The sequence below is a fragment of the Drosophila montana genome, unplaced genomic scaffold (genome assembly GCF_035044405.1).
Source record: "Drosophila montana isolate Dmon_TW-CO22-7 unplaced genomic scaffold, ASM3504440v1 contig_2438_1, whole genome shotgun sequence".
NCBI lineage: Eukaryota > Metazoa > Arthropoda > Insecta > Diptera > Drosophilidae > Drosophila > Drosophila montana.
The window spans coordinates 2,736,593-2,750,964 of NW_026997315.1; the positions used below are offsets into that span (position 1 = coordinate 2,736,593).

Below are 14,372 nucleotides of genomic sequence, written 5' to 3' on the forward strand. Positions count from 1 at the left end.
TAATTTAACACACACAATGCAAGGGAATTGCGTCAATTGTCCGCTGCCACCTTGCCACGTCCTTTATGGAACATTGAAGTTGACAGCGGCACCCCGAAAAAAAGGAAAAGTTTTTTTTCAAAATGAGCAGCTGCCTGTCTGCGCTTCTTCTTTTTCTTTCAGCATAACTTTTTTTTTTATTTGCCTGTTAATATTTAAATAATAAATGAGTTTTTGAGAAGCGAGCATTGGGCTTTCTTTGGGTCAATCATTTGGGAAGCGCTCAGGCTCTAAATTCATTTACCCTTTGCAGTGGGTATTATAAGGTTGCCATTAAATGTGTAACACATGGATTTAATGCTCTTTTAAGCGGACACGAATGAATATAATATGTTGTTTCTTTTGCTTAGGCCAGCTCAATAATTATGTCGAAGTAATGTTAAGAAACTCTGTAACACAATTGGCATCATCTGTATTAACAGATAATTCATATTTTATCACAGTTTTGTTCTTCAAAGAAAGAGTTTTTTGGGGAAAGAAGATAGTTTTTCCAGAATAATTAAGGAAGAGGGGCTTCAAATTTTGTCCAACTAAAAATGAAATGTCCAAATGCTTTTTCGTCAACAGAGTTTATACTGTATCTTGATCCGAGTCTCTTAACTTTTAAAATATCTTGATGAAATAGTATTACGAATTTTACTTTATTCCTCGCATTTTTAACCCATAATATATAACATATAGTCCCAATAGGGCCGATGAATTAATAATATTAATATTTTATTTTATTTTTTCAGGAATTGTATAAGGTCCAACTATAAAGAACTCCAGTGTAATATATCTTTTCGTTGCCTGATTGGGTTTAAAAATGTGTCAGAAAGGGTATTTAATGTGCGGCACTTTGTACTTAGTTGTGTCATCTAGTTTTCATGTTGGGGACTTGTTTATTTGGGCTTGCATGGCATTGAATAAATCACTTTCAACTTCTCAGTTGCAGCTCATTACAAGTTGTTGCTGTTGCTCGAAGACTCTCTTATTTTTATGGTGTGTGTGTGTTTATTTTTACAGTTTTTCAACGTCATTTCCTCAATGTGGACATTTTTCAAGCGCTGTTGCTGCTGCGGCTTCCGTTTCCTTTCCACATTGACGCAATATTGTTGCTGTCTCTGTCTCTGTTGCCGTTGTTGCTGCTGCTGACATTATTGTTGCTGTTCGTCAATGGCGTGCAAATGTAATTGGTTTAGCCGGCAGTTTAACTCAGTGTTCAACATTTTGTTGACTTCTGCTGTTGCTGCACTCGAACCGTAATGAAATTTCATGACATTTGGCTCTACTGGCATTACGTATACGCCGCGCTCGCCAGAGTTCGTAACACGTAATGGCCCGCACCACACAGCCAGCATTTATGTAGCTGCAGTGCGCATCATCAAACAAATTGACATTACACTATACCATATAGTAGAGTGCATAACCCCATTCTATACGATATACTCGTATATCAATGTAATTGCTGCGGCTGCCTCAAGCTAAATTAATTGCTTTGCCTTATTGCAATTCAATTTTAGGGCAATTTTTCATGTGACCAGCTCGTAAATAAGCAATTGAGTGTGTGCGTGCAAGGGTGTAAGTGTGTGAGTTAAGTCCATTCACCTGTTAGAACCTGGCTCAAGCAGCTGCATTTGCAGCCTTTTCAAACGACTGAAATTTGTTTATATGCAAAGAAAAAACACTTTTCATAAGCTGACAATTTAGCCAAGTTTCTACAGAACGAAATTGCCTTGGCAATTGCTATCAAATTCTACAATTGATCAGAGGTTGGGGGAGTTGGGGATGCTGTAAGTGCTGCCATATTGATTTGGCAGACATAAAAGTTGTGCTTGCTTCTTTTATGATACCCTGCAGCTTGTAAAAAGGCACTTAAATGTGTATTATAGTATGTATTAGAAAGAATGATAATAGCTGTTTTAGCATGTCATCTATTGAGCAATTGACCAAGTTGGAAAAGAGAGAAGTTTTGGGATTGCAGACTGAATTGTATCAGAGGAAATCTTATAAAATCTTTATTTGGCTTTTTTATGTTAAATGTGAGTACTAGAGCCATTCGATAACAGTTATAGGGATCAGATCTGTCGAAAGGCATCTCATTTGCAATTATATTTGCTGAACAGACATTATTTGCAGAGACTGCCGCATATTTACAGAATTTATTCCATTTATGTAATGATCATGGAGGCAGGTAGCCAAAAGTTTTGTTTCCGCTTTATAGAGGCCAGATAATTAGACTCCATCTCTAGGGACGCAGTCTAATTGATTACCAGGGATACCAGCATATTTATGAAAATAGGACATAGGACCTTGGCCTATTGCTCAAACAGCGCATTTGAAGGCAGTTTGAGCTATCTACGAGTAATTTCTATATTATCCCTTACGAACAAAAACCTCAGATAGCCGCTTGACAATATGAAAAGATTGTCTGTATTTAATTCTCTACTCTTCACACTCGATTGCATAAAATCTCACAAATTTTCCCAGTACCTGGAACAAGTAAAACCTTAACAATAGCCAACAAATTCGAAATAAATTTTCCCCCTTTCAGAACACCACAAAAAAGGTGTCCGCTGACGTCACAGAAGCGAGCTGTTGTCTTTCAAATTCTAAGGAAAATTAAAAAGAAATAGTAAGTAAGATCCTTTAAATCTGGTGTTGCTGACTGCACAATACTCTCTTTATAGTGTAATTACTCATTCACTCTTTTAGGTTCTCGGTCAATCAAAGACAGTAAGCTCCGTTCAGTGATTCTCAAATGGTGACTATCGAAAAGACGCCTTTTCACGGTTGAGGGTGTGGCTGTGGGCGTGACCGCAAAGCTTATCACTCAATCTTTTAAGAAGTCTACCAATCAAATTTGGTAAGTATTCGCGGTTTGCGCGGCTCTAGAATAATTTTAAAATACATCTTACACCTATGTATATTTACATAGATGTGCATTGCTCTTTTACATATTGTTAACAGGGTATAAAAACCAAGGTTGAAAACCTTAAACCGAACCTTAAGCTAAATTAGCCGTGTAAATAATTTTGTAAATTTTTTAAATTTCTCAAATTTTGGGCGAAAACGAATAAATTAAAACATTGCAAAATATTTAAGATTTTCAAAATAAAAAATTAACTAATTTCAATTAATAAAAACTTGTACAAATATCATATATAAAAAACGAACTCTTGTTCTATTTTGGAGTACACTGCTGCAACAATGCTTAATGCAATTATGAAGCAGCACTAATTTCGCTCAGTGCATTTAAGTACGCTCTCCTTGTCGCTCTGCGTGCTATCGTACAGGGTATCGACTAGTCGTACTGCTCGTTTGTTTTGTGTTTTGAGTGCCATTTTGTCTGCACTGAATGCCCATTTCTGTTGCCTATGTACTGCAATAATTCAGCCAAAAGCAATGTTCAAGTTTGTTTTTTGCAGCCCAAAAGAATTGGCCAGTTGGCTCCTCGGTCTAAGCCATTCTCTGGGATGTATCTCGCCTGCATAGACCCTTTGATTTAATTTTGTTAGCGTACACTTGAGCGCACAATTAGAGATGTCAGTTGTGCTGCTGCTGCTGCTGCAGTTGCTCCCTTTGTGCCGAACTAAGGCTTGTGCAATTGTGTTTGACAATTCAATTTGTAGTCAAGCTCTGCAGCTCGTAGCCCAAACGTAGCGCAGTCTCAGTTGCAGGCTGCATTCAAATTTGAATTATATGCGATTGCCTGCTGATTTTTTGGCAAACTACATTGCAGCAGCTGCATCTGCTGCCTCTGCTGCTGCTGCTGCTGCATTATTCATTGATTTGCAGCAAGCGCATCATCAGCAGCTATTTTAGAGCAACAAACAACATTCGACTGCTGATATCAGGATCAAATGTGATTATCGGTTCAGCTGCCTAAGCTATGCCAAACACAATTTGGCCATTGTCAACGCTGGCGCCCAAGCTGCTGACAGCTTTTCTTTGCCCTTGCTATTTATTGCTATTGGCCATGGCTTTAATGTTATTGGCTCTTAAAGTGCCACTATTTATTTTGTTGCTTATTTATGCCGCCTTCATCGCTTTTATGTATATAAAGTCCCATCCACAACAAGTGGCACATAAATAAAATTGTAAAGAGCCCCACGAGACGCATTTAACATCGAACCCAAATGATAACATTTCTTTTTTTTTTTTGCCCAGTTATATTTTAGCTTGGACCGAATGAATGAACTTTCTTTATGATAATACTATGACTCTAACTGGAAATATCTTGTCTGATACTAAAGCTGCTTCAAACAAAAGAAGGCATCAATTAGCGTTTATTTTATATTTATATAAATCAAGTTTTCTGCGAAATATTGAAGCAAAAATTAACTTGAATTTTTCAGTATGCCCCTTCATAAATTTCGCATCGAATTTGGCGTGTGTCAACTCTTCAGCCTGTTAAAAATAGCTCTAATCATTGTGTCAAAGTTTTCCTAGCATTAGCCAAGAAAAATGTGATGTGCTCTTTGGAAATTCCTTGAAAGTGAATTTTCTTCCAACTATAAATTCGGGAAGAAAAAGTATTTTTCTTCAAAAAGCTGCTAAGCTGCTGGCATTTGAAGCATATTTTCTAAGAAATACATTTTTTTTGCCAGCATTTTTCATTCCGCAGAAAACTTGACTTAACTATAATCTCTTCACACAAAATATAGCTTACACATACTTGATGCCAAAACCATGCTAAGTTTATGGCCATTCTTGATGCATCAAGAAGTATATTGACCCCCATAATTGAGCGCTTACGATTGTGAGCCCAGAAATGAAAAGAGCAACGTTTAACGAAAAGAAAATGCAGCTTGCAACTTTGAAAAACGCATAAAAACTTGTTTGAATTTAACCTTGGCGTAAGCTTGATGCAATCTTTAATGCTAAACTTTGCTCGTGTCGCTGCAGTTGGCGAAAAAACATTTTCAATTTTAAACTTTTGCACATAAATTTTAACACAAAACAAAGCGTATTTAAAGCAACAAACTCGTTTTGGCACTTGCAATGCATTTCCGTTTCTGTTTTTCTAGAGCCTGAGACAGGCCTGCCGATGCCAGCTGCTGGCATGAGTTTCAATTTCCATTTAGCCAGAATTTACGATCAGTGCCAAACCAAAATAGAATGTGGTTAAAATATACAGATATGAATATAATATGAGCACAAACTTCAGGTCGCTGCTGCTTAACTTCAACAATTTCGTAATCAGCGGCCCCATTTTTAGGTCCGGGGTCAGAACTCACCATGGCCAGGACTTGGCCAGGAGAGCTACAGTGAGAAAATAGAGAGAGAACGGGAGAGAGAGAGAGAGAGCTCTGTGTGGGCGTCGTTGCTGGCATACGCTTGGCAACATGTTGCGGGTGCTTGGCAACAAGTTGCTAGCGCTGCGAAACAATGTAAACTTGATAATCCATAGATGTAAGTAAAAGGTTCCATTTACCCGAGAACATATAAACTTCGAACGCAAAAACTTTCAATTTAAATGCTTGAGAGCAAGTCGTCATACAAAGTGTTTTTGGCCATAACCCCAAGCACCCTCTTCCCTCCTGGGGCAACATTTTGGCAAGAAAATTGTTGCTACTTGGGGGCCATCAGCTATGCATGAGGTAGCGGAGCGGCAGCAAGCTAGCAGACAAAGGTGAGTAATAGCGCCCACGGCACAGCAACTCAGCTGATTTTGTGTGTTGTCGTTGTTGTCCTGTGGATACGCATTTGCATTTTGTTGAAACACCTTTTGCTCTGGCCCAGGGCTGACAGCTGGCCGCACACGATTGATTTATAAGCAGCTGTGTGTCGAACCCACAAAATGTTGCTGACTAACAAGGCGCCAGTTCAATGGCTTGGCAAAAATTGTTGCCCAATAACGGCTAGGCAATAGCCTGCAGAAGGTTAACTTCGCCGGAAGTACCGAGCCCGGTTCTCTAATGTCTTGACTATGAGCAGAATCCTGAATAAAAACTAGTTGCACACCACAAGCTGATTATCCTTTACGAAGCAAACCTTTTCTTGTTTGATTGATTGAAACAAATCTTTGGCACTATTTTGAAAAACTTTACCTAAGTTTTTGTAATTTTCTGTACTTTTATGTATAATTTCAATCCCTAACCAATCCCTAGTTGGAACCTTGATCTGTACCACGCACCACACGCTGGCTTTTCTCTGGCTTTTCCACAAGATTCAAAGCTCTAGTGCTTTTAGGTCAATTTGTAAGCTCTCAGGAAATTACCTGCGGTCTTAAACAGCTAATATGCCGCATACTTGTTGAAATTTATTTTTAGCAGCACTTTTTTGCTTGGCATTTTTGGCATACTTTTCCGCACAGTCTGCACTTTTCCTTCAAGTTATTTTGCACCATTCTTTTGGCAATTTTTCTTTGGCTTTCTTTATTTGCTTGGCCAGTTAATTATGCGCAGGCTGCTGTTGCTGCTGCTGCTGCCGTTGCTGCAACAGCCAACAGCAATTTGTAGACCAAATCTAGTCGAGAGGCGGCCTCTGAAAATTTTACGACTTGCAGCTTGATTTGTGTTTGCGCTGTCTGCGTGAATAGCAGGCTGCTACCACACATGAATAGCTCTGCTTTTAGCCAGAAGCATTCCCAAAATACCAACTACACAACACAAACACACACACACACGCACACACTCACTAACCCACAACCCTATTCCAACCTGTTATACACACTCTCATGTAATAGGTTTCGGAAAATCCTTTCATGTGTGCGCCGTTTGTTTGGTAAATCAAAAATTGGCATGTAACCACAGCAAAAAGCGTGTGTGCGTTCAATTTTCACAGATGTAAGAGCTAGAAAATAGGATATATCGCTATTTCCATATCAACATAAGCTCAAACATAACCTCAACTCAATTAGACATACTAATAGTATAATAATATATAAAGCATTCATTAATATGCACATTCTTAGATATATTTATAAAACAAAATATCATTTGTATAACAATATAAACTATTAAGAATGTGCAAATAAAATCAAAAATAATCTCAATTTCCACTCAAAACTGTCAATAAAAAACATGAATTTACTTACTTCTAAAAAGTGATCAATGGATACTTATTAAACTAAAGAGCAGAAAACCACAGAAAAACCGCAAAATAAAATCTAGATCAAATTAAACGTAACCTCTTGTAATGCTTCCAACTGGCAATATTAGCAGTAAGTTTATATTTTTTGTTCAGGTATTATAAAGCAATAAGAACACTGCACATTCTTAGCCATATATAGGGAAATATCAAAACTAGAAAACACAAAAATCAAATCAAATGAAATTCAATCAACAAAAAAATCAATCAAAACCTCAACTTGTTAATAGCTTATTACATATCAATATTAACAGTAGCTTTTACTATGTAGCAGCAACTTAATGAGAATAATTCGAGATATTGTACATTCACATACTAAAGAAACCTATTCATAAAATTCAAGCATAACATCAACTTAATTTGACAGTAGATTCTTATACCTACCCAACTCTCTGAAAAGCATCCAAACTTACGGAAACATTAAGAATAAAACAATGACAGCGTCTATTAGTGCAAATAATCATACAAATCAACAGCAATTCAAACACAACCTAAAATTTCTCAGAAACCGTCAGCAGCACTACTAACGGTGACTAAAGTAAATACCTACCTGAATTTCTTATAATTTTTAACCTCTTTCAAAAGATATTATAAGGTATCAAGTACATAACTAATTCGTAAACGCATCTTTTATTTCAACTACGAACACACATCTTTCTATAAGTTAAAAACCAACAGAATTGGCTTTTTTGATCAGCATGCTAAAATAAAAAGAAATACAGAACCTTACAAGAAACTATGCCAAATTGGCTTATGGTGCAGCTTATATTTAAAACCATTATGTTAAGATCAACAAATATAATATATATATTACGAAATAATATTCAGTACGGCGAAGTTAATTATCTTCTATTAGGTTAGTCCTGGTGCAGAGTTCCCTTGCCAAACCTAGAAAAACAAAATACAAATCATATATCCTCTGACAATAGTGAAAGCAACAAATGTCAAGCTGAAAATGTTTTATTATAAATTTGTTTATAAAACACAAATAGCTGTTCGTGTTGCTCCGTCAAATTTTTTGAATTAACGAAAAACTCTTCAAAAATTGTATAGTGTAAAGAACTAGTTTTAAAAAATAGTGTTCGTGGTCTTTTAATTTCGAAATTATGACGGGAATAGCTATTAACGGTTTTGGACGGATTGGGCGCGTCTTTTTGCGCGAAACTATGAGGCGACAGGATGTTAAAGTGGTAGCCATTAATGATCCATCCATGGAACCCAAGTACATGGCCTATATGCTACGCTACGACACAACACATGGCGTTTTAGACAAGAAGATTTCCATAGATGGCAAGAAGCTTATCATTGACGGCCAAAGGATTGAGGTGCTCAACGAAATGGATCCGAAAAAAATATGTTGGAAAGAATTTGGCGTGACTTCGGTAGTTGAATGTACTGGTCGATTTACCACTCTTAAGGATGCGCAGGCGCATATCGATGGGGGCGCCAAAAAGGTGATCATATCTGCACCCTCGGCGGACGCGCCCATGTTTGTGTGTGGCGTCAATTTGGACAAGTATAAGCCAGAGATGAAGATCATATCGAATGCCTCTTGCACAACCAATTGCCTTGCACCGCTGGCAAAAGTTGTGCATGATAATTTTGAAATCTTGGAGGGTCTCATGACGACAGTTCATGCCTGCACCGCCACGCAGATGATTTTGGATGGACCGAGCAAGAAGGTCTGGCGCGATGGACGCAGCGGCATGTGCAACATAATACCGGCCAGCACGGGCGCTGCCAAGGCCGTTGGCAAGGTTATACCAGAACTGAATGGTAAGCTAACAGGCATGGCTTTTCGTGTGCCCACACCGAATGTTTCCGTGGTGGATTTGACATGTCGTCTTGGCTGTGCCGCCAAAATGGATCAGATCAAGGACGCTATCAAGGAAGCAGCGAGGGGCGATATGAAGGGCATACTAGCCTACACCGAAGACGATGTAGTCTCAACGGATTTGAATGGCTCGCGCTATGCCTCAGTATTCGATGCCAAAGCGTGCATAGCGCTAAACGATAATTTTGTTAAGCTTATATCGTGGTATGACAATGAGACTGGCTACTCTTGCCGGCTGTTAGATCTTGTGGTTTTCTCTCAAATGATAGATAAATGTGTCGAAAAACAAAACAAGGACAAGTGCGACAAGTAGGAAAACCCCTTACAGACTTTAGTTTCAAATAATTTAAAATCTGCAAATAAAGTTTTACCTTAGACTACGCTCGAATTGCGTTGAAATTGTACCGATGAGATGCTCATTATCTCATGCTCCCCATTGTTGTTGGCCGTCTCACTTTGCTGTTGCTGCTCCGCCGCCTCGACCACAATGTCGTCTAGCGTGGGCGTCTTAATGCGATTGCGTATGATAAGATCACGTTCGGCGGGTGCCTGTAAATGCAGCGGATTGGTGGCCAGTTCGGCGGCCACCATTTCATCGCCTTGCAGGCCCAGTGTCATATTGACTTTCGCATGCTGGCCGGCTGTCAGCTCACTGCTAGGCGGCTCAACGACGGGTGGCGGACGCAGGCGTGCTGGATCCAGCAATGAGTGCATTTTTTGTTTGCGTGGGGTGCGCGCTGGCGAGGCCTTTCTCGAATTATAATTCTTCAGTTGCTTGGCACTGTGGCAGGAGCATTGTATTAGTAAAATTGACCAAAAGCTTAACGACACACTTACGCCTCCATCAGCTTGAGCAGCATGTGATGGTAAGCCTCGTACTCGTCCTTGCCAAATTCATTTGGATCGTGGCGAGCGTGTTCGTAAGTGTCACAGAATTGATGTATTATGCGTTGCCCAGTGCCGTTGAGCGTCACCGAGAGCGTAGTCAGTAGAAAGGCACGTAAGCTTTCGTGGGCGTGGCGTGTGCTGCCATCCGCGCGCGCTATCTCCGATTCCAGCAATTTAACATCATCCACGGCCTTCATGCGGTAGTAGTAGGGGGGCAAATCTTGCTCAGGACCTGGCTGCACAATATACTTGTCCGCATCGGTCCACAGCAGCTTTGGCTCCTGTGCTATCTTTTGTATGCAGTCCAATCTGCGCTCAATTTCGCGACGCAGCGCCTTTTTGGCATCAGTGCCCACTGGCACATGGGGGCCGCGGCGGCTACGCAGAGTAAATCGCATTATCTGCCGCTTGGCGAATATGAAGAGCATTACAAAGGTCAGCACGCCGCCGCCGATGATAATTATTATCATAACACCCGAAAGCTGCTCCATTTTTGCGGGCGTTTCGAATTTTCCACTAAAAATCTCTTTTGTTTAGGTTTTTGGTTGCAAAATAATCGATATATTTAACCATTTAGCAACATTCTCACTCCAAATACGTAAACCTATCGATAATTTTGCCCATTAGCAATTCGATACATTTAGATAATCCGCAACGTTATCAGCGACATTATACAAAGATATCGACAGAAGCGCGCAAGAATCGGTTTAAAACATTTATTTAATTTAATTTGCAAGCAAATGACAATTGCTTTTGATTTTCTGGTGGTCAACATCGGCTATAAACAATAACTACAAACTAATCCAATCCTAATGCAGTCTCTTTGGCAACCAATAGCTTCTATACATATGTTCATGGCGTACGAATTCCACTTTCGAGTTCAAGTCCAGGGAAAGTTATTGCAGAAGAGGACGGTACCGCAAGCACAGTATGTGGTGCACCAGATAAACAGGGCGCCCGCCTTCGAGCGCAGCGAAAGCTGCGCCAGCGATTTGGGCATATGATCTGCAGCAAACCAATAGAAAATGGGCGTGGCCGAGGCCAGCAAACGCGTGGACACCTGAATGTGAACGAAGAGAGCACAGACGAGCGTCAAGAACGCACCGTGCAGCACGAATGGCAGCGATTTTTGTGACTTGAGTGGCTCCCGCCAGCTGGCCACCTGCGGCCAAATCTTAGTGGCCAGAAACCACAAATAATCACAGCAATGCCACTGCATAAACACCAGCATGGGCATTGCTAGTAGAAAATTGGGCAGCTGCTTCCATTGATAGTAACGCAAGAAGCCCACATCCCAATAGGTGGACTGCACATAACTGTAGGGGAATGGCAACGTATATTGGCACCAGGGCGATCCCTTCGGTCCCCGACCGGCAAGCAGATAGTTGCGTTCGCTGGCATACTGCAGCACCTGCTGCGGATGTTTTACCTTGATGCCGGGCATACAGTAGAGTCGATATATGTAAAAGTAATAGGCATGCAATATGGCCAACGGTATAAACACGGCCAGCGCCATCTTGATCACCTGTTGGCACCGCTTCACGTTCGCCGTCAATAGAATGTGGCGCGCAAAAAAATACAAGGGAAAGCCCAGGGCAATCAGTCCATTGGAGCGGCACATAATGCAAGCGGTCAAGCTGGCGCAAATACGCATAAAATTGAATTGTTGCTTGGCCCGCACGCATTCCAGCATCAGGATAAAGCTGGCGTAGGTAAACAGCGATTCGGAGTAGGTGGCACTGAAGAAAATGCTAGCCGGATTGAAGCAAAATACGAGCGCTGCATTCCAACTCTTGTGCAGATCATTGAAGACGCGCTGCGTCAGCTGGTACAGATAATTGGCAGCCTCGCAGAAGAGCCACACATTCAAGGCGACAGCGACGACCAAAGTAAGCGCATGCATCGAAATGGGCACATTGAAAGTCTCCAAAGCTGCGGCCAAGTTGCGCAAAAGCACCGGATATAATGGATAGAATGCCAGAGTATTCTCATACGTGTACAAATAGTTGGCAATGTGCAGAAAGTATTCACCATCCCAGTGCCGCAAGCCGCCCAAGCAGCGCATAACCAGCTTGTCCAGGTAGTGGTCGGGATTTGTAGCATTCGGTGAGGGCATTGGCATACGAAACACATCCGGCTTATGATCTGGCACAATCCAGTTGGCCAGCATTTGAACGGCCAAAATTATAAGGCGACTCGAAAGCGCCAGCTTTGTCACCTTCAGTGTCATCTTTGCTGCTGATGGCTGGGTGGAGTCGGTAGGCATGTGATTCACAACATATTCAAAATGCTTCACTTACTCACCTATATATGTATATGTTTTGTAGTTGTAGTAGTAGCAGTTAGAATATATAAAATATGTTGGCCTACGCTTACAACATTCGTAGCGCACAACAATATTTTTTTTCAGACGTGTCCTTGTGTGAATATGGAGTCGTTTAGAGACTCCCTAAATATGACTTGACATTTAAAAGACCGACTAGCCCGTTTTTAAAAAAAAATTAAATATTTGTCAAATGCGACCGGTAAGCCAAGTGGCAAACAGTGTGTACACACCAGCTGCGGAGCTAAACAGCTGTAGTTCAAAATTAAAAAATTAACGACCCTGAACTCAACTCTACAATTTATAATCGATAATCGATTTATTCACATAAATTGTTAGCGCGCATTTTTAAAAGGATATATTCCCAGCAAGCTTTTGGATTAAATTGTATTGTGTTTTTATTTAAAGAACATGTAATCCGGAGCTAACCAAAGGTTTCTGAGCAAGGATGATTTGTATACTTGGTTTCCCACAACTATAAATCCAGGTTTTTGTTTAAGCCCTGAATTAACTCCTATTTAAAAGAAATTTACTATATAAATAAAAACACAAATACATTTAACTTAAATTTTTTATGTGTTTCAACATGTCATTTTCATCTAATTGACATACAAGAGATCTGATTTAATCGCCTTCGGACTCGGATTCGGCCTTTTCACTAACTTCTACATCATCGAACATGCTCATAAGTTCCACTTCCTTACGCCTGATGCGCTCCTTTATGTTTGTGATGGACTCCGCCTTCGGTACGTCGCGTGTAAAGAACTCATCCATTGACTTGAATACAGTATTATATCGGGTTGGCTCAAAGTTGGACAGCACGGGCATTGGCGGTTTCTTGGGTATACGCCTGGTCACATAGCTGCGCTCCATGAATTGTTTGAGCTCATCCAAATGCTGTTCCTCATCCTGCTCGTGCGATGAAAATTGACGTAACGCTTGGCGATCAAATTTTTTCTTACTCTCCGCGCGTGCCCTGTCAATTTGTTTGGCCAGCTGCGGTGATGGCAACAGGAGCTTAATATCTCCAACGAGCAGTTCACGGTTAAGTATTTCCGCCTCATTGGTCTGCACGCCCATCTCCAGCAATTGCTGCTTCTCCAGCCTGGCCTCGTACGGAACATCTACTTGGACTTCCTTCTTCAGCGGCGCACCACCGCCCGCTGCCTTTCTTCCTTGTTGCGGACCCTGTTTCGATATGGGGCCCAACACCAATCGATCCGGACCTTTCTTGTCGCCACCAATTGGTGCTCGTTGCTTGCGAGGAGTTGCCACCTTTTGGGCCATTACCTTACTCCGATTGCTGGCCGCACGCAGTGTCGAGGCAATTGTCGGTTTCTCCAGCCGTGCCGTGAGTGTCAGCCGGCTTGTGGTCGTCACATCTGTTGTCTTCCAGCCAGCGGTGCCACCATCGCCATCGCCGCCGGTGCGTCTACCTGCTCCGGTCCTGTGTGATGATAGCGGCGTCGCCAATCTGGTGCCTCGTGGCGCTTCTGCTAAGCTGCGATTAAAACTACTTGCTGGATTGGGCATGACCATGGGCAAGGCCAATTTGCCGCGCGCACTCATACTGCAGATGTTAATATCGATCGTTAGGCGCACAATCTTTGCTAATTCGTTGAATAACGCTTGATACTGTTAATGTAGTTGCTTCACTGTTTTTTTAATTTTAAAGAGTCACGGTAATTTACTGGAATTCTTGAATACTTGAACTATTTACAATATTAAAAAAAAATGTGACTTGAGCTTTCATGCAACGAAATAAAAATCTGTTGTTTTTTATTTAGTTAAAAACTTGTAAAGCCAACTTTGTTATTTAAAAATGGAAAGCTATGGCAATCTCATTACAGAATTTACCAATTAATATAATGACCGTATAACAATGCAACGGCGTGTTTTGATGCTTGTCCAATAAGTATATAGTTTATTATTGATTTCGGTTAACATTTGGAAAATATAAAAATATTTAAAATTCTTTTTAACTTGCGGTTTACATAATTTTCACACTTCTCATTTTAAATTGAAGATACAAAATATATTAAATCAAAATCAGGCAGCGTATGAGCTCTGCACAAATTCAACGCAGTCCAAACACCCTTTTTAATGGATGTATTTTAAATTTCGAAATTTTTATGATAAAAATCGAAATTTGTAAATCAAATTTAATGTCTTTTTTAGCATCACATACATGTTCAATAAGTTGAGCAAATCTCG

At 40.5% G+C, this 14,372-nt stretch overlaps 4 protein-coding genes across 4 annotated transcripts; 1 reads left to right on the top strand and 3 right to left on the bottom strand.

The window, feature by feature from the left end:
- Positions 1-7,839: 7,839 nt before the first annotated feature.
- Positions 7,840-10,398, bottom strand: LOC135428158 (protein C1orf43 homolog). The gene is made up of 3 exons (XM_064681978.1): positions 9,785-10,398; positions 9,319-9,728; positions 7,840-8,001 (listed from the first exon to the last, which is right to left on the bottom strand). The coding sequence occupies exons 1-2, from the start codon at positions 10,324-10,326 to the stop codon at positions 9,320-9,322; spliced, it is 951 nt and encodes a 316-aa protein (XP_064538048.1). The 5' UTR covers positions 10,327-10,398; the 3' UTR covers positions 7,840-8,001; position 9,319.
- LOC135428157 (glyceraldehyde-3-phosphate dehydrogenase) lies at positions 8,079-9,327 on the top strand. Its single transcript, XM_064681977.1, has one exon. The coding sequence runs from the start codon at positions 8,220-8,222 to the stop codon at positions 9,258-9,260; it is 1,041 nt and encodes a 346-aa protein (XP_064538047.1). The 5' UTR covers positions 8,079-8,219; the 3' UTR covers positions 9,261-9,327.
- Positions 10,399-10,537: 139 nt separating the features above from the next.
- PIG-V (phosphatidylinositol glycan anchor biosynthesis class V) lies at positions 10,538-12,366 on the bottom strand. Its single transcript, XM_064681976.1, has 2 exons — positions 12,140-12,366; positions 10,538-12,080 (listed from the first exon to the last, which is right to left on the bottom strand). Exon 2 carries the CDS (start codon positions 12,063-12,065, stop codon positions 10,716-10,718), a length of 1,350 nt encoding a protein of 449 aa, XP_064538046.1. The 5' UTR covers positions 12,066-12,080; positions 12,140-12,366; the 3' UTR covers positions 10,538-10,715.
- A 349-nt stretch (positions 12,367-12,715) lies between these two features.
- On the bottom strand, positions 12,716-13,891 carry LOC135428159 (uncharacterized). Its single transcript, XM_064681979.1, has one exon. It carries the CDS (start codon positions 13,725-13,727, stop codon positions 12,783-12,785), a length of 945 nt encoding a protein of 314 aa, XP_064538049.1. The 5' UTR covers positions 13,728-13,891; the 3' UTR covers positions 12,716-12,782.
- Positions 13,892-14,372: the final 481 nt, after the last annotated feature.